Genomic DNA, 23,160 nt, shown 5'->3' with positions numbered 1-23,160 from the left:
TTTTTTAACAGTCTTAATTAACAAAATGGATTAAAGAAAGAGAGCAAAGCAAACTCAAAGCAATACAAACTCAAAATAAACAAGGACACAACTAAGAACAGATTTTAAATCAAGATTAAACAAATGAAACTTGGGCAAGGTAATTGACTTGGGAGATAGCTAATCAATCCTAGATATCTAAGCAAACAATCAAGAACAATCCTATGGCTAAGAACACTTATGCAAATTAATCCATTTCCATGATAAAGATCTTATGCTAATCAAGTGATAATCAACAATTTCTAAAGGCAATCACAAGGTAAGCATGCATTATAAACAAGTCTAAATACCACTAAGCACTCTAATCATCAATTTCCATTGGCTAGGAATGCAAAGCTCTTGAATAGTTTGGTTCAGGAATTTCATCAAACACCTTCTGGGTATGGAAATCCTAATCTCTAGATTCAAGCTTGATCAACGCTATCTAGCATTATTAACACTAAACAAGATAGGAAACACATAAATAAAGCCTGATTAGGATTCAAGCTTGATCAACGCTATCTAGCATTATTAACACTAAACAAGATAGGAAACACATAAATAAAGCCTTAGACATCAAAGATCAGTCACATATCTCCCTAATCTACCTAGCCCAGAGTTCTATTGGATCTACTCACTCATCATCATGATCACACAAAGGAAAGAGTTTAATCTTTGTGAAATCATAATAAGAGATTATAGATTAAGATATTTGATGAAGAAATTGCTATTAAGAACTTAAAAGTACTCAATCATTCAACAAACCAAGAGTAAATAAGTTTAAGAACCCTAAAAATCTGCTAAACAAAAGATAAGATAAAGATCAGTCTCCCCTTAATAGGGTTAGAGTATTTATAGGAAAACAGAAAAGGACCCGGGTCAACCCAAAACAAACTGGGTCAAACCCGGATTAAAACTAAAACAAGTGTGGACTTAGGCAGCGACAGGGACAGCTTGACCGATTGGCAAGGCCGATGGTGTCCACCGGTCACCTTCTGGCCGATGGTGGTGGCCGCTGGTAGCTCCTGTTGTCGTCGTGGAGAGTTCAATCGGCCGACTCTTGGCCGATGGCCTTGAACGATGGCTTCAATCGACCATCACTTGCCGATTAGGTTGGCCGCGTGTGTCTCTTGTCCTTCATCACCTTGAGATCGATCGGCCACGGTTCGGCCGCGAGAGATGGCTGCTTGCTGCTCCTGTTCTAGTCCGTCAAAGAGTGGCATCGGGCAGGTTATGGTCGTGTGTGCTGGTCGATGGTGCCAATTGGCCATGGTTTGGCCGATGGTCTTGGCCGAGTGTGGCTCCTGTTCTTGTCACTTCACTCCTCTTTGGTTCTTTGCATCAAAATAAGTCCAAATGCTACTAATGTAATGGAGTTACTCCAAGAACCTGAAAATAAGACACTAGATGCATATGCTCCTAAAACAACCTAGAATGACAAGATTATGCAACAAAACTAACCAAAAAAAAGGTTTAAAACTCAACAAAAACACAAGATATAAACTCCCCCAAACTTATCACTTGCTAGTCCTCAAGAAAGAACCAAATAAAAAGTGAGGGAGTGGTTTGAAAAAGGGATTCAGAACCCAAAAAAAAATATCAACAATGGCTTCACACCACAGTCCTTAAATGTAATTTAATGGTGCTAGGATCAATCAAAGTCCTTACAAATATTTTTCTATGCTTATCACAATGCACCACTCTAGTTCACCTTCTATCTATTGGTAAAGGTTAGCTCTTGATTTGGGCATACAAAGCTTAGCTCTTGATGTTCTACCCACCTAGAAGCATTTCTACCCTTTTTCTCATCCTTCTTTTCTTTCTTTCTAACACATAAACTCAACTTGATTCAACTTAAACCCCTTCTCTTCTTTACTTATGGTCTTAAACTTTTGAATATCTCTAAGGCTTCACTTTAAACATAAGCTCCTATTTTTTTTAACTTCTTTGAAACTTCTTTTGATGAACTTTTGATGAACTCCCATTATTATTAAACTATGCTTTAGCATTCTCTTCTTTTTTTTATGAAACTTTTCTAGGAGACATCAGCTAGACTTTTCTTTCTCTTTTTCTTATTAAGAGACTTAGAGCTTTTAACCAAACTTAACCTTAGTGATAAATCTTTTCTTTTATTTTGACCAAGTAATTCTTTCTTTTCTCCCCCCCTTAATCTCTCTTGTTTCCAAACCTTTACCCAAATCAAAATTCTAACCACCTATTTCTTTCAAAACCAGTCCTATTAGCTAGTTCTAAAGATTCCAAACCTAGCTAAAACAAGAGCCAGTTCTTTGTCATTCTCAATACTCTCAAGGTTTCACAACCTATAGCATTATCAACAAGGAGGCCTCACTCAACAAATCAACACAAGGCTTGAAAGAAAAGGTTGGGGTTCAAAGGTATGGCAAGAGATTGGGTTAAACAAAATAGAGTGGCCAATAGAGATACTTAACCCAAATGAAAGTTCCATGAGCTAGCATTCATAGTCCATATGCAAGATAATTTAAAGATCAAAATTAAAGTCCAAATAATATAGAGATGCAGCAATGATCAAGCAAGCTTTACACTAGAAGAAAATGTTTTCAAGTGACACAATGCTTTAAGCTTAGACTCTTCATTTATCCCAAAGATTAAACAAGCACCAATGAACTATAAATGAGGGCTGTGGGTTCAATCCTAAGACTCTACTTTTACAAGGTAGCTTCATTATCATCCCAAATGCAAATGCATACTAAATGCTTCTAGACTTAATCTTAAAGACAATAATGAATATGCAAAACTACATGCATTTGTTTTTGGTTTTTGAAAATTTTCAATTATTTTTGATTTTTCTCAAAACATAGCTATTAACAATGCAACACACAAAATGAAAATCAAAACAAAACACAATGTTAGATGGCTAGTCTCTCCCCCAAACTTAATTTACACTGTCTCGGTGTAAGAAAAGTCCAAGAGAAAGACTAAGAAAAATATAGAAAACAAAACTCAAATGATACATACAATGGAAAGTTAGGACCATACCTTGGCTCTAGTTATGAAACTGAGGGAATGGAGTGAGTGGAAGAGCTTTGGTGCTTCCTTGAGATCATGTTGAATTGATGGAAGGAGAGTGGAGGTTGATAGTGATGACTCTTGAGAGAAGGTCATGGAGCTTATCTTTGTCATATGAGAACTTGGGATCTAGCTTGGCTTTGACACTTGCAAAAGGTGAAGAAGGACTGTTGTGCCTCACTTTATACTCTATTGCTCCATCAACAAGCCCAAGGGATGCAAACATAAATTCATAGGAGGTGAAACAATGGTGGGAGGGTGGGCTTGTTTCTTCTTCCTCTTCTTCTTGTCAACAGCTTTGTTTTCTTGACCCAAATCATCTTCTCTAGATTCTCCTTTGAGGTCATCAAATAAATATTCTAAACACTCACCATCCAAAATTTCCTCATCAAGATTTTTAGTCTGTTTAATCCCCACATTAGCAACTTGGAGCTTTTCATGTTGATCATTCAAGTATCTATCCTCTTCCTTAGTTTCCACTTCTTCACTAGTGATTGTTCCACAAAACATTGTAGAGGAAGGTTTGATAGGATAGGATGTGTTGGGATTCACTTGAAGAAGAGTTACTCTCTTGTTTTGGAAATCAATGCTTGCCCCCACAGTGTTGAGAAAGGGAGTTCATAGTATGAGAGGGAGCTTGTTGGTTTCTTTCATCTCAACTACCATGAAGTTTGTTGGAACTGTTCAATCACCAACCTTGAGTGGATAGTTCTCAATCAAACCAAGTGGAGATTTTGAGGAAGCATCTCCAAACATGATGGAAGAAGAGGGTTGCTTCATGTCTTTGATCCCAAGACTCTTTACCATCTCAAGTGACATCACATTAACACTTGCTCCTGAATCACATAAGGCATCATCAAGTTATAAGGAACCAAGTGAGCAAGGTATAGTGAATCTGCGATGATCTTCAAGCTTGGAAAGTGACTTTGGTCCAGGCTGTTGTTCACTTGGTGAATCAAAGATTCCCATGATTTCTTCCACCTTCTCTTTGTTTGCTAGAATAGCTTTGATGAACTCTATATGGAGAGGAACTTGAGACAAGCTATCCACATAAGGCAAAGGTGTTCCAACTCAACTCATATTAGCTTTGAAACTTGAGAGCACTTTCTTTTTAGCCTTTGTAAGAACCCTTTGTGGAAATGGAAGTGGAAGACTATAAAGAGGAAGAGCAACACTTGGTGCATCTTTCTTTTCAACCTCCTTGGTGACTATTTCATTACCCCCAGATCCTTTCTCAGTTTTCTCAACTTTAGCAACCACTAAACTCTCAGCAGTAGAACCATATAGAAGAGCAGATATTTCTTCAATAGATCGTTCATTCTCATCAGCATGACGATCCAGTTTTGATTTTTGAAACTCATACTAGTAACCCTGTTCACTTCTTCCTTGAAGATGGCATTGCAAAACACCTTTGGGTTTGGTTCCGGTTTTCCCGGTAGAGAACCCATTTGTCTTGTTAAAGAGGAAGAAGCTTGTTCCTGGACGTGTGTTTGCAACCTCTCAATCTTAGCATTTATATACATTCTCAACCTTGGAGTGAATAGCTTTCATTTGAGTGGCAAGCTCAATAGCACCTCTCCCTTGTCCTTCTAGGAGTTGTCTAAGTAGAGCATTTGTGTCATCTACTTGACCTTGAGGGTGTGGTGCATTCATTTGTTGCTGAGGTTGGGAATAGGTTTGAAGCTTCGCTTGGTAGTTCCCTTGAGGGTTAGGCTGATAGTTGGGTTGAGAGGGAAAACCAGGAGGTTTTTGTGGTGGATAAGTCTGATCTTGCGGATTCTCTACATTAGTATTGCGGTAAGAGAGGTTTGGATGGTTGCGGTAATTAGGATTGAACTTGTTATTCCCCTGGCCACCAACATAATTGACCTCTTCTTGTCTCTCAACACAAGCTTCCATACCTTCTTGATAACCTTGATAAAGTTCACACTCATTGACAAAGTGAACTAGTTTTGATTTGCCATAAGCATCTTATCCATCTTGTCATTCAAAGCTTTAATCTCTTTGCGGTGCTGCTCACTCATATCAGTATAGTCCCTTGGAGTTCTATCATAATCCTCTCCATAGTTCCCATCACTTTGAGCAAGATTTTCCACCAAAGTCGTACCAGCATCAACATCTTTGCCAAGAAAATTACCATTACTTGTTGTGTCAAGCAACATTCTTATCTTTGGTAGTACCCCTCTGTATAATGTGCTGAGAAGAGACTCCTTAGAGAAACCATGGTGAGGACATTGCATAGTATAACTCTTGAATCTTTCCCATGCTTCACAAAAACTCTCATTTCCTTTTTAAGCAAAGCTTGATATCTCATTCCTTAGCCTCGTTGTTCTTGTAGTAGAGAAAAACTTGGATAGGAAAGCTCTTTTACATTGATCCCAAGAGGTAACTGATCCCACTGGTAGGTTCTTCTCCCAAGTCCTAGCTCTATCTCCAAGAGAAAACGGAAAGAGGCGGAGCTTGAATGCATCTTTAGAGATACCACTGATTTTTACTGTCCCACACATCATGTCAAACTGATCCAGGTGGTCAAGAGGGTCTTCCATAGGCAAACCATGAATATTTGAGCTTTTCACCATGTTGATAAGACTTGACTTGATCTCATAGTTATTGTTCTCAACAGGAGGTGCTCTAACTCCCATGCGGTTCCCATGAATGTTTGGTTGATCAAAAGTTCCAATGACTCTTGGTTGTCTTGGAGGATGGATAGGAGCTTGTTCAACATTGGGCTGGTCATTTCCATTATAACCAGCAGGAGGTGGAGGGTTGTTCTTCATAGCTTGGCGGGCTAATCGGTGATTCTCACGCTCAAAACGGTAGATGTCGTCAACACGCTCAACCAAGTCTGCTTGGCCTTGACTTCACAAGTTCATACACCTTGCAAAAGAGAATTCAAAACACCAAAACAAACAAAGTAAGTAACAATGTAAAGTAAATGAATAGGCTCAAGCAAAGTTGAAATCCTAATGGTCAAATTGAATGCAAATGGGCAACGGCGCCAAATTGATGTAGTATTTTTACTTGAATTAAATTATCAATCCACAATCTGCATTAATCAACTCACTAAGAATACACATAGATGCTTAATCTAAACTTAAACAGAAATTGGTTCTTTTGTAACAGTATTAATTAACAAAATGGATTAAATAAAGAGAGCAAAGCAAACTCAAAGCAATACAAACTCAAAATAAACAATGACACAACTAAAAAACAGATTTTAAATCAAGATTAAACAAATGAACCTTGGGCAAGGTAACAGACTTGGGAGATAGCTAATCAATCCTAGATATCTAAGCAAATAATCAAGAACAATCCTATGACTAAGAACACTTATGCAAATCAATCCATTTCCATGATAAAGATCCTATGCTAATCAAGTGATAATCAACAATTTCCAAAGGCAATCACAAGGTAAGCATGCATTATAAAAAAGTCTAAATACCACTAAGCACCCTAATCATCAATTTCCATTGACTAGGAATGCAAAGCTCTTGAATAGTTTGGTTCAGGAATTTCATCAAACACCTTCTGGGCATGGAAATCCTAATGTCTAGATTCAAGCTTGATCAAGGCTATCTAGCATTATTAACACTAAACAAGATAGGAAACACATAAATAAAGCCTTATACATCAAAGATCAGTCATCTATCTTCCTAATCTACCTAGCCCAAAGTTCTATTGGATCTACTCACTCATCATCATGATCACACAAAGGAAAGAGTTTGATCTTTGTGAAATCATAATAAGAGATTATAGATTAAGAGATTTGAAGAAGAAATTGCTATTAAGAACTTAAAAGTACTCAATCATTCATCAAAACAAGAGTAAACAAGTTTAAGAACCCTAAAAAGCTGCTAAACAAAAGATAAGATAAAGATAAATCTCTTCTTAATAGGGTTAAAGTATTTATAGGAAAACAAAAAAGGACCCGGGTCAACCCAAAACAAATTGGGTCAAACATAGATTAAGACTAAAACAAGTGTGGACTTGCGGCTACGGGGAAAACTTGACCGATTGGCAAGGCCAATGGTGTCCACCGGTCACCTTCTGGCCGATGGTGGTGGCCGCTGGTAGCTCATGTTGTCATCGTGGAGAGTTCAATCGGCCGACTCTTGGACAACGGCCTTGGCCGATGGCTTCAACCGGCCATCACTTTGCCGATTAGGTTGGCCGCATGTGTCACCTGTCCTTCATCATCTTGAGATCGATCGGCCATGGTTCGGCCACGTGAGATGGCCGCTTGCTGCTCCTGTTCTAGTCCGTCGAAGAGTGGCATCGGGCAGGTTATGGTCGCATGTGCTGGTCGATGGTGCCAATCGGCCATGGTTTGACTGATGGTCTTGGCCGAGTGTGGCTCCTGTTCTTGTCACTTCACTCCTCTTTGGTTCTTTGCATCAAAACAAGTCCAAATGCTCCTAATGTAATGGGGTTACTCCAAGAACCTGAAAATAAGACGCTAAATGCATATGCTCCTAAAACAACCTAGAATGACAAGATTATGCAACAAAACTAACCAAAAACAAGGTTTAAAACTCAACAAAAACACAAGATATCAGGCATTTGAGAGGATGGAGGCTGAAGATAAAGTGTATAACGATTAATTTCAAGAAAAGGTGGATGGAACGAAAAGGATTGGGCCACCTATGCCATCTGATTTTGATGAAGTTGAGAGGTTTATTTCTACTCTTGTCATATTCTATAAATCCACATTGGTTATTTCATCTTCAAATATTGTTGCCTCTCATAAACTATACAATGAGATAGTTTTTGTTACTGATAACAGGATTTTCACCGAGGGTATCAATTCCCTATGCAGTTGTAGTACAAAGAGTTATCAATCCAAATGGTTGTTATGCTAGCAGATGAGATATGGTCAAAACTATGCAAGTCAAGCCAAGCAATAAATGGGTTTGATCTAACAATCCAAAAATAAATTAAAGAAAGCAAATGAATAAGAACCACACTACCTAAGCACTCGATGCAAGTATTCGAGTACATGATCGGGTGGGGTGATCGAGTAAAGAAGAAAAGCAAGAACAGCTCGAAGGTATACTCGAAGCAGGTGATCGTGTACATTTTCGGGTAAGTGATCGAGTTATGAATAAAAATGTAAAAAATCTAAATATGAAAGCTCCTAAGGATGGGGTAATCGACTCCTAAGTGTTCCTGACCAATATGGATGCCCTACATGCCTCAAGCAAATATTCCCTAGACAATGAATCTCTTAAATCTTGTTAAAACACTCTCGTGATAGAAACAATCAACCTTAATCACTCCCCTACCCAACTCTCATTCGAGAAACATGACCAAGCAGGCAATACAAACCGATTCATTATTGTCAATAAACCCCTTACTCATCTAATCTCTTTGGCTAAGTGAGTAAATCTCTAACATTGATTGATTCAAGCATTTCATCTACACCTCTCGATTGTAAAACACCCTAGATCTAATCTCACCCTCTCGGTTTGTTGATAGCATTAAGAACACCAATCTAGAAGGGAATTTATAAAACATAAACAACCAAGCTAAGACATCCTTACCGATCAAAAACAAAAAATCGTCTATCCCATCCCTAGAAACCTTACTTCACTACTCAGATCTCATTGCAGAAAACATAAAAACATAGATAAACGAAAGTTGCATTGTATTAAAAATAGAAGTAGAGTAGAAGAGTATATAATCGAAAATGCAAAAAGAAACGAAATTAAATCCTAACAAAGTAGAGAAAGTGTTTGAGTCGCTCAGTTTCTCTCCCAGAAGCTCTCGCTCTCTGTTCTGAGGGTCTACGGCGTGCTAGGGCGAGAGGAAGAAGAGGGGGTTTATATATAGAAACCCATTAACCCTAGCTTACCAGTCCTGCCTAAGGGTCTGCTCGATGGGGTGCACGAGGATGAGCTCAGATTGCTCTTCGGGTAGGTCCTCGGGTTGTTCTTTTTGTTCTTAGATCTTCTTCGATCGGGTTGGTGTTCGGACTGTTCTTCATGCTCCATAGATCCTTTGGGTACATGCTCGGATTTGAGCTTGTTTCTCCCCATTTTCGGCTCTTAGACACCTGTTTTCATCCAAAATATGCAAGTGCAAGAATGCAACACCCTAAATGGCCTAAATGTGGATTCCTACAGTAAATGACCTAAAAATGCTAAGGTTAGGGTAAAAACAATGCAAAACATGGACAAAAAGGGATGCTTAAAACATGTAAATTAGAGAGTTATCAATTACTCAGAACCTGACTAAGTTAACCACAAGTACAAATCCTGAAGATGCTCTAAAAAAGAAAGCTTTGTCTATGTTAACAAAGTTAGAAAAGTATTGGGATCCATTTGGAGAACATGTTGAAATGAATAGGTTGGTGATGGTAGCAAGTGTTTTTGATCCTAGAAAGAAGACGAGATTTGCGGAGCTTTTTTTGATACGTTGTATGGGAAAGGCAGTATGGAGTCTAATCATCTTTCAGATGATTTGAATTAATATCTTGAAGGATTCGTACGATGAGTACAGTAGAAATAGTTTAGGTAGTGGTTCATCTTCTAAGTCACATGGATCATCTTCCCAGTCGCAGTCCCGAGAGCAAGTTGCACCTGTTTTTTGTCAGAAAGCAGGTATAGTTGATATGGAAAACGTATTTGATGAGATGGTGATGGAAAAACTAATTTACAGCTCCTCTAATGAGTTGGGAATTTACTTGAAAGATAATGTAGAGAAACCAAGTATTCTTAAAGGTGCATAATACGATTTGTTATGTTGGTGGAAGGGCAACAGTGGGAAGTATCCGATTTTGTCTCTAATGGCTAAGGACATACTTGCAATGCAAGTGTCTTCAGTAGCCTCTGAATCTGCTTTTAGCACTAGTGGTAGAATTTTAGATCATTATATGAGCTGTATAACACACCATATGATTGAAGTGTTGATCTGCACCGAGCAGTGCCTAAAAGCTGAAATTCATATTAAAAAAAGGAGTCTCCACAGTAGAACATTTGCTTTCGGAAGTTGAGCATGATGATGAACTTATGAGAGGTAAGTTTTCTTTATTTTTATTGCTTAACTGTTTCTACAATTTTGAATATGCTTTTGATTGCTCTTGCGGTTTACATTTGTTTTTTATAGAGTATGAACCTGAATTCAAACATTTGGACAACTAATCTTGAGAATAAGTGACCCAGATGATCTTTATAGTCTGAATGGTTAGTTTCTCTACTCTCTACTCTCTGCATTTGTCATTATTCTCATTGTTGTTAATTGTTATTGACATTTGTTTCATTTTGTTTTAGGAAATATCAAATCGAAGACATATTCATCACGTTTCTACTTTCTATATTTTATTTCTATGTTTCACTTTCACATCAGACTTATATTTTTATTTTGAATTACTTTTGACTCTTCTTTGCTTTATGCAACTTGAATTAGTTATCACTTTTCTATCTTTTTCAGTTTTTTGGATGTTAAATTTGGAGTTATATTCTACGCTTTCATTTTTTATTTGATTTTGGATGGTAATCTGCAGATTTTGGATGGTAAACTACAGATCTTTTTCAAGTATTTCAGGTGTAGTTCGGTTTCGGTTCGGGTTTTGGTTGATTTTGGGTACACATTATCCGAACCGAATAGAACCTGTTTTTCGGATTTTTTTCCGGGTTTTGAAAATTGTAACCTAAACCGAGCCGACCCTGGTACTACTCGAACCAAACCAAACCCAAAAATAGTAAAATATCCAACGGATTCTATTTTCCATTACCCATAAACCCAAACCCGAACGGGTAATACCCGAACATAAACGGATTACCCATATGCGGCTTAGTCATCTCCCTCTGCCACCATCCTTCCTCATCCTCCACCTATTAGTTCTATGTTGGCTCTTAGCTCTCTCTGTTATCCTCCTATTTTTTCCATCACAATGATGCGGAAACTTCAAGAGAGGAGATCCCGAAGATTTGGGAGTTTCAGGGTTTTTGTCTAGGGAGAACAAAGGAAAAAAAATGTATTAAATCCAAATATCTGAAATATCTGGATGTTTTTTCGCGGGTATTCGCAATATGAATATATGATATAATCAGATCCGGATACAAATATCAAAACTCATATCCGACTGTATACGTATACGTATACGGATCCGGATCCGGATACATTCAAAACCCCGGTTATCCGATCCGTTACATGACGCGAGTCAACGTTTTCCCTTGACTGCCATTGACTAAAGTAAACGACAAAACTTTCAAAACGGTCTTTCTCCTTTACTTCACCAAAATCTCTCTCTCGATCTCTTGAAATGTCGAACACGGGATTAACGATCTTCGACGGTGATGTGCTCAGATCCATCGATCTCAGCCTACCGGAACTCCAACACGGCGTAACCGGAGCTCAGCTTCTCGAAATCTCCGAATCTAAGGTTTCTGAATCTCTCTCGGGACTCTCACTACCGCCAAATCTCAAAGACGCGGCGATCTCTCGAGTCTCCGATGGAGATGACGTCAGTTTCCGACGTACGGAGTTCAATCAACAACAAGCTTCTGAGAAACTCGGAGCTTTCATCTCCGCCGTTGCTGATGCTCTTAGAGGTAATAGGATCAATATAAATTTGATGCATAGATAGATGGATCTGTGTGTGAACGATAGGTTTAGTTTATGGATTTGATCGATTATGATGATGATACTTTGTTTATGTGATTATATAGATGCTCCAATTGTGGTGTCGGTTCTTGATGGGAGTATGTTGAAGATGTTTTTGGAGGATGAAGATGATTTTGCAATGTTGGCAGAGAACTTGTTCACTGATTTGGATGAAGAAGATAACGGAAAGATTTGTAAAAGCGAGATACGAAATGCTCTTGTACTATGTTAACTGCTAGAAAGCAAGTGTTGATTCCCATCTTAGATGATATCATTAAGAAGCATGATGCTGATGGTGATGAAGAACTTGGACAAGCACAATTTGCACAACTATTGCAGCCAGTTCTACAAGGAATAGCAGATGTCCTTCATGAGAAACCAATAACCATTGTCCAGAACGTTGAGATTTTTACTGGATCAAGGCTGCGTAAGGTGGTTAATTCACACTCCCTTTTTGCTTAATAGAATTTAAAGTTTGTAAGGAACACTTACAGAATAAAAGCATGGATCTTAACCAGCTTGATCTATCATTTTTCTCAGATTCTTGCTGACGAGAAGACACTCAAGTGTCTCATAGAGAAAACGATTCTGGAAGTGTCGAACTGGAAAGACAGCCAAGGATGGCCAGATCTTATAAAGACTCTGATAATAAAGAATGGAAAAGAGTTGGGGTTGCCTCCGTTATCTTCAGACAACGGACCAGTGGCTCTTTTGTATAAGACAATATTTGCTCAATTGAGTAACAGAGACAAACAAACCACAGATGCTTCAACAGAAGATGGGTTTATGGATGCTCTAAAGGATATACTCAGGAAACTTGAGGATTTACTCGAAACCACACCGGTTTATTCAGCTACCAATTACTAGAGCAACCCACTATTCTCTGTAAATTGAGCATTATTTAAGAGAGGGAGAGAGAGCTTTACATGAACGTCCCCGAGGCGTATTAATGTATATCTGAGAATTTCAGTCACACCCATTATTATCTCTGCCATTTGGATAGGCACATTACAGATTTCAAAGTGTAAATGATATATTTATGTTATCATTATCGGAAGTTACAACACGAGTTGGCATGAACCGTTCTTGAGTAAGGATGAAGAGATGACATTCCAATTTCCAATTATTCGGAATTTAATATATCTGGAAACTGGAATATTAGAATATCCGGATCAAGATATATCTAATAGACAAACCAGAAATGAAATGAAATGAAATGAAATGCGTAATATTCGCATTCAACGTGTATTCCTGAATTATCTTATTGGAGTATTAAATTATGTTCAAGAATCCGACCCAAAAAATATATATATATATATTATGATGAAGAAAACTTTAGATATTTTTAGGTTGTTTATCCAGCTTTGAAGAAACCAAGAGAAGATAATAACGTGTGACATTATAGACCGAGGAATGGGGCAGCAAAGAAAGGTGAGTGATCCTTAAGCCCTAGAGTTGTGTAAAGAAAGTGATAAGTTGAAAGATATATCTCAAACCACTTGTGACATTGGTCCGTGACAGGACCACAACATCAAGTTGACGATGATTATGAACATGAACATGCATACCATGAAAAGGACCACAAGGATAGATAGTAGAATGGACTTCACGATGGAAACTTTTTCGACTAAAAATAAACAAGAATAAGGGGTTTACTGCAGAAATAATGAGAGATTAATAGGAGTGAAAACCCAAATCCAAAACACTTATTATAATTGCTTTTTTTCAGCAGGAAGCTACCTAAAGCGTAGATCTAAAGATTTTGCTGAACTTAAAAGGCCATATTTTAGCTTCACTTATACTGTGGTAAATCCATCCTTTCACTCTTTTCCATCAGCCGCACGGAGTGAGCCCAACTGAATCGGTGCTTGAGTTCCAACCACCTTTGATGACCCGTAAAGCGTAACATCGCTTCCTTTTGCTTTCTCTTTCTCGATCTGTTCCTTTATCCAGAAGTAGGTTATTCTAAGCCCCTCCTGTTTAACGATTATGGTCAAAACAAAATCAGCATAAAATTCTCTTTGAGGTGCTACTTGAGTAAACAATGTCGGTACCTTCAATCTCATATTTGGAGCCCAACCAAGCTTTTCTTTGATGAGATTGTTGTCTGAGTTACGGCCACGGACACCTTCTGGGCCCGGAATGTGGTGAATTGGAAGCTTCTTCTCCTCAAAACTGAGAACCATCTCAGCCATCTCATTCATGCTGACCATTTCATCGCTTCCGATGTTCACAGGCTCACGGAAATCTGATTTTGTCAACCTAAAACACACAAAAATGAGTGAAAAATTCAGACAATTATTATGTGTAACATAAAAATGTCATCATTTATAATTTGGAGCTAATGCCCTCACCTGAGTACACCTTCAATGCACTCATCGATGAAGGTAAATGAGCGGGTTTGAAGCCCATCTCCCCACATCTCGAACCTATCAGTGGAGGTGAGAGCCTTTCTGCAGAAAGCAGCAGGAGCCTTCTCCCTTCCGCCTGAATTAACCAATTTGTACAGCAATTATAAATCCCAATGGTACACAATTAATTATTCTCGCAAAGTCTGGAAACTGTTTGTTTGTTTGTGTGGTTACCTTTCCATGTTCCAAAAGGACCATAAATGTTATGGAACCTTCCAATGCGGCACTCAATCCCAAAATCTTTGTTGTAATGCTTGCACAACTCCTCGGTTGCAAGTTTCTCCAAACCATAAGCATCTTGAGGCTATATTAACATTAGAAATCAAAGTATATAGTAAAATAAGAAAGACTCAGAACATATAAACCATATTCAACAGGGTTACACAAACCTCTGCAGGCCAAGCATCTGACTCCTTCAGGCTCACGTTAGTAGTTTCCAGCTGCTTGAACTCTGGATAGATACACGCACTAGAAGCATAGAAGAACCTGAAACACAGAAAAAGTTGTAAATAAAACAAAACACACAAAAGTAAGTTCGAAAAACCCAAGAAATATAATCTAACCTCTTAATCCCATTGATCCTAGCAGCCTCAATCATGTTGAAACTGATCATAGTGTTGTTATACATGATGACGGAGTGGTTGGACTGGATAAAACCCATACCACCCATATCAGCAGCCAAGTTAAAGACATGATCAACTCCTTCAGTAACCTTGAGACAATTCTCCATAACCCTGAGATCAACAAGGTGGAACTCATCACAGAACATATCTTCAGTCATATGCTCATTCTTCTTCCAGTCAGAAGCAATAACGTAATGCCCTTCGTGCTTCAAACGACGAGCAATGTGAGATGCAATGAAACCTCCAGCGCCAGTAATTGATATCTTGAGCTTCTCAGATGGCCAATAAAGCTCTCTCTCAAGTTCCTTGTATGTGTAAGCACCATAGTCAGTTCCATTGCTAGTTCCCATTCTACATCAACAAAAAAGACAAACACAAATCTATCAGAAAACAAATCTGTTCCAGCAAACCTAAGTGAAATGAAAAAATTGTGCAAGAACAAGATCTCATGCAAGGACTTAGAGAATTTGATACAAATCACTGTACAGATCATAATATTGAGGTAAAACAAACACTGATTCCAGAATTAGCCGCATTGGATTCGACATGATAATCACCCAGATACAAAATTCGAAACGAATTGCTTAGGAATCCGAAATTGAAAAGAAAAAAAAAAACCCTAGATTACAGGATCAGAGAAATAAGGATTTGGCGAGGAAAAATGGATCTTTACCTGAGAAGCGAGTTGGAAGAGATAATGCAGAGAGAAAAAGAGAGGTGGAAGGGTAAGAGATTTAGGGAGAGAAGAGTTTTGGCATTGTATATATAATAGAGAGAGAAGGAGACAGGGGAAGATGAAGAGGAAGGTGAACAGAGCAACACCACTCGTTCCTTTTTTTTTTTTCCAACTCCTTTATTAGTATTGTACTGTGTGTGCCTATCTTTGTTTTTTCTTTTTTTTTTTTATTAATAGTAGACTAAGTATAATATCCAAAAATAAAAAACTAGTGGAAATTTAATTTTGCCTAGTTAATATTTGATAAGGTTTTGTGGATTTTAGGTAGTGACTGGAAGCTTATAAAAAGCTGTTTTCATTCATTTTTTTGTTAAAACCACACTTCAACACCCAATCATAACTTTATTTACTAAATTTGCGTTTTTTTCAAAATATAAAAATAAAACTGGGATTGCAGATTTATCAGATAGATAATAGGGTTAACTGCTTTTTCAACGATCAGAAGTCTTTACCCAGCGGTATTTTGAAAAACGCATAGGGTAATATAATTTACTTTTTTTTTCTTTTTTCATTTTTACTTTTTAATTACTAAAAGCAGTAATTTATTCTACAAAGAAAAAACTTTCATATCTTTTATGTAGCTCTCATATCTCACTTAAATAACTTTTTGTAATATTTATATGTATAACTTTAAAAAAACTATTAGATAACATTTGATTTATAATGTATTGTTAATGATTTAATACAAAATACATTTTTAAATCATTATAGATTCAATTTCTATGTTAACAAGTATAGAAATTATTATAACGATATGTAAATCATTACAGATTCAGATTTAATATGTAACATGTATGATTGAAATTTAATTTTATATAAATTTTGATATTTAAAATTCATAAATGATATATTAAAAATTGTATGTTTGTTAACATTAAACTAAAAACTTTAATTTATAATTACAATTAATATATTAAAATATATTTTTCACACTATATACTGTTTTTTCACCAATCAAACAATTATATTAATTATAATATTTGTACCGCTTATTCTAATTATAATATTTGTACCGCTATTATTTTTTCACCAATCAAACATTACTTTGATCCGCTTATTTTGTAATAACCGCACTTGTCTCGCAAATATATTTTTCCCGCATGAACTGCAGTTGAACCGTACCGCACTATAAAATCGTTTGTCCCGCACAACCAAATACGCTGTCACCATTCGGACCCTTAGATTATTATCCCTTTTATATATATATATATATATATATATATATATATATTTAATAGGGAGGGACATTACTTAATCGGTTTAGTTATTTTTGGGTGTGTTTTGGATTTTTTTTAAAAAAAAAAATTGAGATAGAATTTTGTTTTGATGTATTTTGGATTTTTGTGATTTTGGCTTTAGTTTTAAATGTTTATGATGTTTTTTTCAATTATTTTGATAAATGTTGGGAAATTTGTTATGCTTTGTAGTAAAAAATCTTTTCAAACACCATTTTTAAACTTTGAGATTTTTTACCTCAGGTGTGTTTTAAGTAAAAAAATCCTTGTAATCTTTCAAAATAGTTAATATTTAATCACATTATTAGTTCAATAACACTATATTTTAGAAGATTATTCAAAATTGCTAAAGGGTGAGGAATCCTCTCACAATTCTATACCTTAAAGATTTCAATCATAAGTATAAGATCGATATCTTTATCCTTGTAGAAACTAAAAATAAATATAGTTATGTACAAAAACTTCGCAAAGATCTCTATTTCAATCATCAAATCTTGAACTCTCTGATAGTATAAGTGGGGGTCTAGCTATCTTTTGGCGGAATACGGTAAAGTGTGAATTTTTTGTCTCCACCTACACTTTACTATACTGATCTATCTTCTTATAATTAAAAGAGGAGTATGTTTTTATAAATGTCCGAAATCCTCACTGTATTTACAGCAATTGCCACTGAATACATATAAAAGGAAAAAGAATCGATTAATTGAACAGGGTAAATGTGTCAGAAATTATTATAAAAAAAACCCCCACCCAAACAGCTAGGATCCGCGTGTTTTTAAAAAAAACCCGGTTTCCATTTTCCTATGGGCCAGATTAATACATATCGACCATATTATCAATACCAAGAGGTTTTAAAAATTGTCCATAAGCCCAATATTTTCAGCCTTCGACAAACACACTTCAGAATATTCCTTGGTATTTTTTTTGGTAACTATTCAAACAATATCTTCTCAATCAATCTCGCCCTCAAATCTATCTACATAATCTTGACAATCAATCAACATTGAAAGCAAATTCTATCAGATACATAATATAATCCTAATCATAACCAAAAATCTCGCAATCATGAACGCCTCTTTGTTACAAATCCTATACGATACCCTAGGATACTCAACCACTATAAATAATCCAACATCAAACACATTTATAACTCATCAAGCAAAAATCATTTCTCAAGCAAAATTCAACAAGCAACAAACAATGGCTGCAGCTTATGCTTACCTTCGAGACGTTAAACCTTACAAGACTTCTTGGAAGGTCCAAGTCAGGGTCCTTCATTCATGGAAGACCTACTCAACAAGGTTTGGTGAAACTTTCGATATGATGCTCTCAGATGTCCAAGTAAGTTTAAATACTGGTGTCTCCCATCATTCACCTGTAATTTTATGTTTTATAATGCAACTAAAATGTACCTTATAACTTCTTTTAACAGGGGACGAAGATTCACGCTTCTGTCAAGAAAGACTTGATCAGTCGTTTTGAAAACAAGGTCGTGACCGGGCAATGGAGAACTGTCGAGAACTTTGGTTTGAGTATCGCCACTGGTCAATTCAAGCCTACTGCCCATCGTTACAAGATGTCTTTCATCACTCAAACCATTGTCAGTAGGATGGACTCTGTGTCTGATGATCCGTATTTAACTCTTTCCCCATTTGTTTCTGTCCTGTCCGACAACCTGAATGAAAACCATATGATAGGTGAGTTATTTTAATTTTACCATATCAAATGTTTAAAGAAACCTAAAATATTTGCTAATTCAATGACATCATTCATCAGATATTGTTGGTCAAATTGTGAATGTTGGAGAGATGGAAACCATCGATGTCAACAACAGACCCACTAAGAAGATCAGTTTTGAGCTTCGGGATGAGAGGTAGCGTTTTATTCTAAATACTTTATATGTGAAAACATATGTCATCCGAACATTCATAACATTGTTTAATTGTGTGTTGCTTTTATTAGTGATGATAGACTACCATGCACTTTGTGGGGTACATTCACTGCGCAAGTGCATAGTGCTTGTGAACCTGATGCTCAAGCACGTGTTATTTGTCTGGTGAGATTTGCGAAAATCAAGACTTACAATGGTAAGTTTTAATCATTTAACCTTATCCCAGAGTAGTAATTTTTTGCTTAAAAAACCTCAATGTTGTATGTTTTAACCAGTCGAGATTTAAAAAATCTTCAATGTTGTTTACTCTTATAGAGAAGAGGAGTATCTCCAATTCTTTCAACGCATCTGTGGTGGTAATTAATCCCGACTATGCTGACATCCTAGAGTGGCAGAATAAGAAAGTTTAACTACATATATTTAAGACCCGGTTATGCTTAGTGTATATTGGATTTTATCAGCCCTACTTAACATATATGTATATATATGTAAGGTTGCCAAATGATGGGCTTGCTATTACCTTAATTGAGAGGAGACCAAGGAATAATTTGCAGTTAGCAAGTGTAGGCGAGTTCTACCATAACTTCCCAAGGAGGAACATACAAGCTATCTTGGATATGATTGAGGTAATTAATTTCATTGTATCAGTGTTAAAAATCATAAAATTATGGTAAGTTCATAACAACTGTAATCGTAGTTAGTTGACTGTAATTGTTGATGTTTTTAGCCCATCTTTTCCACAGTATCCTCTTATTTTTCCATATGGTGAAGATGGTTTCAGAGTTGGAATTGAGGAGTGTTTAAACGGTAATCAGAAAGATGAAGAAAAAAGTTTATTTCAATGCGGCAGTGGTTTGCTTTCAGAATCCAAGAAAGAGAAAACGAGGCTCAGACTCTACTTCGGTCTAAGAGCCTTTTCCAACAATTTTTGGTTGATGCATACACGACTTTAGAATCAAACAGGTTGTCGTATATCAAATATAATCAGTCTACTATTCGTTGTGATAACTATGCATCAATTCAAGCTGCAGCAGAGGCCGGAACAAATAGCATGGAAGAGCAAGGAAAGGAAGTTCGAATACCAGCCTCTTTCACTGGTGGACCTCGGTATATGTTGCATAGTTATTATGATGCAATGGCTACATGTAAACATTACGGCTTTCCTGACTTATTCATTACATTTACATGTAACCCTAAGTGGCCAGAAGTAACAAGGTATTTGAAAAAGCGGAAGCTTAATTCTGATGATAGACCAGACATTATGTGTCGTATCTTCAAAATTAAACTTGATTCTTTGATGAAAGATTTAACGGAAGACTATCTCCTAGGGAAGACTATAGCTGGTAAGAATATCAATTGACAGTTTATTCACCGCAATCTTTCACATACATGTTCTAATTCATGATTTTTTTTAATAAAATGCAGCTATGTACACGGAAGAATTCCAGAAGCGGGGACTTCCTCATGCTCATATTTTGTTATTCATGGATCTTAGCTGTAAATTGCCAACAGCTGATGACATTAACAAAATAATCTCAGCTGAGATACCAGATAAGGATGAAGATCCTGAACTATACAGCGTTGTTAAGGATTGTATGATTCATGGACCTTGTGGTGCGGCTAATATAAATTCTCCGTGTATGGTGGATGGAAAGTGTTCTAAGTTTTACCCAAAAGAGAATGTTGAAGAAACTTCAGTTTGTAAAGACGGATATCCAATCTATAGAAGGCGAGCATCTTCTAATTTTGTAGAGAAAGGTCCACTGAAGTGTGATAACAAATATGTTGTTCCTTACAATCATATCCTATCATTGTGATATCGTGCTCACATCAATGTTGAGTGGTGCAACCAATCCGGTTCAATAAAGTACTTATTTAAGTATATTAACAAAGGGCAAGATCGTGTTGCAGTTGTTCTAGAACCTAAAAAGAAAACTACGGATACGAATGAGACTGAAGCTGGGAGTAACAATGTTACATATGGTGAGAAAACAAAAAAGGATGAAATAAAGGAATACTTTGATTGCAGGTTAGAATCACAGACTCCTAATTGCCTTTCTTTTGTATTTGTTTTCTTTACTAAGTTTTTTTTTCTTTTTTTTGTAGATATGTTTCAGCTTCTGAAGCAGCGTGGAGGCTTTTCAAGTTTCCAATAAAGTATAGAAGTATAGCAATCATGAAACTTCCATTTCATCCACCAGGGAAGCAACCAGTTTTTTATAAAGAGAAGGAGAAGATCAAAGATGTACTTGACAGAAGAGCTAATGTCGATTCTATGTTCATGGCCTACCTAAATCTGAATAAGGTTAATGCATTTGCTAGAACGCTTACTTATGCAGAAATTCCTAAATACTTTACTTGGGATGGTAAAAATAAACAATGGAAGGTAAGGCAGAGGGGATTTGCTATTGGAAGGATCAATTATATTCCACATAGAATGGAAGCGGAATATTATATGAGAATCCTTCTTGGAATCGTTAGAGGTCCCAAAATTGATGAAGATATCAGGACATACAGAGGTGTTGTGTATGATACATACAAAAAAGCATGTTGGGCTCGAGGTATTTTAGAAGACGACAAAGCTTATATCGATAGTATTATTGAAGCAAGCTTCTGGTTTTTTGGAGACCAACTTCGGAATCTTTTTGCTATGATGCTTCTAGATTGTTGTTTATCAAGGCCACTACATGTGTGGGAAAAAACATGGCATGTTTTATCAGAAGACATTGAAGCTAAGAAAAGAGAAAAATACAATAATCCAGGTTTCTAATTATTTGTATTGTATTTTTGTTTGATAATCTCATCCGTATGTACGGTTTGCGAAAACTAAGAAACTAATTATATTTCCATATATTTTTGATATTGCAGATTTAAATTTAATAGATGAGGAGAAGAAGAATTATACGCTTCAAGAAATTGAAGAGATATTTTTATGCAATGGTGGAACTCTGAAAGAAATTGAAGAAATGCCAAAGCCAAACAGCATAGGTTTAGATAATTCCAACTGTTATATAAAAGAGAAGAAGAACTACAATCGTGATGAATTGAAAGAAAAACATGATGAATGGATAGAGTTGATGACGTCTGAGCAAAGGGCAATATATGATGAGATAATGGTAGCTGTTTTAAATGACTGTGGAGGGGTCTTTTTTGTTTACGGTTTTGGTGGAACAAGAAAGACTTTTATGTGAAAAACTCTTTCTGCAGTTGTTAGATACAAGGGATTGATAGCTATAAATTTTGCCTCAAGTGGTATAGCTTCTTTGCTGTTAGAGGGTGGAAGGACTGCACACTCAAGGTTTTGTATCCCTATAAATCCTGATGATTTTACAACCTGTAATATCAATCCTACTTCAGATTTGGCTAAGATGTTGAAAGAAGCGTCTCTCATCATATGGGACGAAGCACCAATGATGAGCATATATTGTTTTGAGAATCTGGATAGAAGTTTATCAGATATAATGAGAAATGCAGACAACAAGCTGTTTAATGGAAAGGTAGTTGTATTTGGAGGCGACTTCAGACAGGTATTACCTGTAATAAATGGTGCTGGTAGGGCTTAGATTGTTCTAGCTTCACTGAACTCTTTGTATCTATAGGAACATTGTAAGGTTCTGTCTTTGACGAAGAATATGCAGCTTATGTCAAAGAATATGACAGAGATTGAAGCAAGGAATATAAAGGAGTTTTCTGATTGGATTCTAGCTGTTGGAGATGGGAAAATTCCCGAAACAAACGATGGGGAAGCTCTTATTGATATTCCAGAAGAATTGCTAATAACAGATGTAGTTGATCCTATTGATTCTATAAGTAGGGCCGTATATGGTGATTTGGAAAAGTTGCATACAAAAACAGATTCGAAGTTTTTCCAAACAAGAGCTATTTTATGTCCAACAAATAGTGATGTTAACACCATCAATGAAAGACTGCTTGAGAAGCTCCAAGGTTAGTATCTACTTTTAAATCAGCTGGATTTTTAGTTTTTTTCGATCTTAGTTAAATACAATAATAATGTGATCATATATCTATACAGGTGAAGAAATGGTGTACTTAAGTGCTGATAGTATTGATCCTCAGGACAGCGAATCAATAAACAACCCTGTTTTCAGTTCTGACTTTTAATAGTATAAAGCTCTCAGGGTTGCCAAATCACAGTCTTCGTCTTAAGATTGGTGTTCCTGTAATGTTACTGAGAAATATAGATCCTAAAGGTGGTTTATGCAACGGTACACGATTGCAGATTACTCATATGGGGATTAATGTCCTAGAAGCTTGCGTTATTACCGGTGAAAGAGTTGGAGAGAAAGTGTTAATTCCAAAGGTTTTAATTAAACCGACTGATACTAAACTGCCTTTCCGGATGAGAAGAAGACAATTTCCATTGTCTGTAGCTTTTGCGATGACTATAAACAAGAGTCAAGGACAATCACTCGAAGAAGTTGTTCTTTTTCTACCTCGACCAGTGTTTTCTCATGGCCAGTTATATGTGGCCCTTTCTAGGGTCACATCAAAGAAGGGTTTGAAAGTGCTTATCTTAGATAAAGATGGAGGGACAACAAAGCAAACGATGAATGTTGTGTTCAAGGAAATTTTT

General features: G+C 36.5%; 1 protein-coding gene, 1 non-coding gene and 2 pseudogenes across 3 annotated transcripts; 3 read left to right on the top strand and 1 right to left on the bottom strand.

Moving 5' to 3' along the window:
- Positions 1 to 5,283: 5,283 nt before the first annotated feature.
- On the top strand, positions 5,284 to 5,390 carry LOC147940062 (small nucleolar RNA R71). Its single transcript, XR_015564798.1, has one exon. It is a non-coding gene; the product is annotated as a small nucleolar RNA R71 (small nucleolar RNA).
- Positions 5,391 to 11,245: 5,855 nt separating this feature from the next.
- LOC104707128 (uncharacterized) lies at positions 11,246 to 12,750 on the top strand (annotated as a pseudogene). The gene is made up of 3 exons (XR_015563807.1): positions 11,246 to 11,618; positions 11,736 to 12,102; positions 12,211 to 12,750. The product of XR_015563807.1 is annotated as an uncharacterized LOC104707128 (transcript).
- Positions 12,751 to 13,275: 525 nt separating this feature from the next.
- LOC104707129 (GDP-mannose 3,5-epimerase) lies at positions 13,276 to 15,649 on the bottom strand. Its single transcript, XM_010423405.3, has 7 exons — positions 15,378 to 15,649; positions 14,645 to 15,055; positions 14,471 to 14,567; positions 14,256 to 14,385; positions 14,025 to 14,157; positions 13,725 to 13,932; positions 13,276 to 13,646 (listed from the first exon to the last, which is right to left on the bottom strand). Exons 2-7 carry the CDS (start codon positions 15,052 to 15,054, stop codon positions 13,491 to 13,493), a joined length of 1,134 nt encoding a protein of 377 aa, XP_010421707.1. The 5' UTR covers position 15,055; positions 15,378 to 15,649; the 3' UTR covers positions 13,276 to 13,490.
- Positions 15,650 to 17,875: 2,226 nt separating this feature from the next.
- LOC104709508 (uncharacterized) lies at positions 17,876 to 22,688 on the top strand (annotated as a pseudogene).
- The last annotated feature ends 472 nt before the right edge of the window (positions 22,689 to 23,160 follow it).

The sequence above is a fragment of the Camelina sativa genome, chromosome 8 (genome assembly GCF_030686135.1).
Source record: "Camelina sativa cultivar CO46 ecotype springtype chromosome 8, ASM3068613v1".
In the NCBI taxonomy this organism is placed as follows: Eukaryota; Viridiplantae; Streptophyta; class Magnoliopsida; order Brassicales; family Brassicaceae; genus Camelina; species Camelina sativa.
The sequence above is the reverse complement of the archived record's forward strand: the minus strand, read 5'-3'. Positions and strand labels throughout refer to the sequence as shown.

Coding starts and splice junctions, on each gene's coding strand:
- LOC104707129 (XM_010423405.3), bottom strand. CDS start 15,054: ATGGGAACTAGCAATGGAACTGACTATGGTGCTTACACATACAAGGAA. Junction 14,568..14,644: donor AGGATCAATGGGATTAAGAG/GTTAGATTATAT, acceptor TCTGTGTTTCAG/GTTCTTCTATGCTTCTAGTG. Junction 14,158..14,255: donor TCCTTTTGGAACATGGAAAG/GTAACCACACAA, acceptor TGGTTAATTCAG/GCGGAAGGGAGAAGGCTCCT.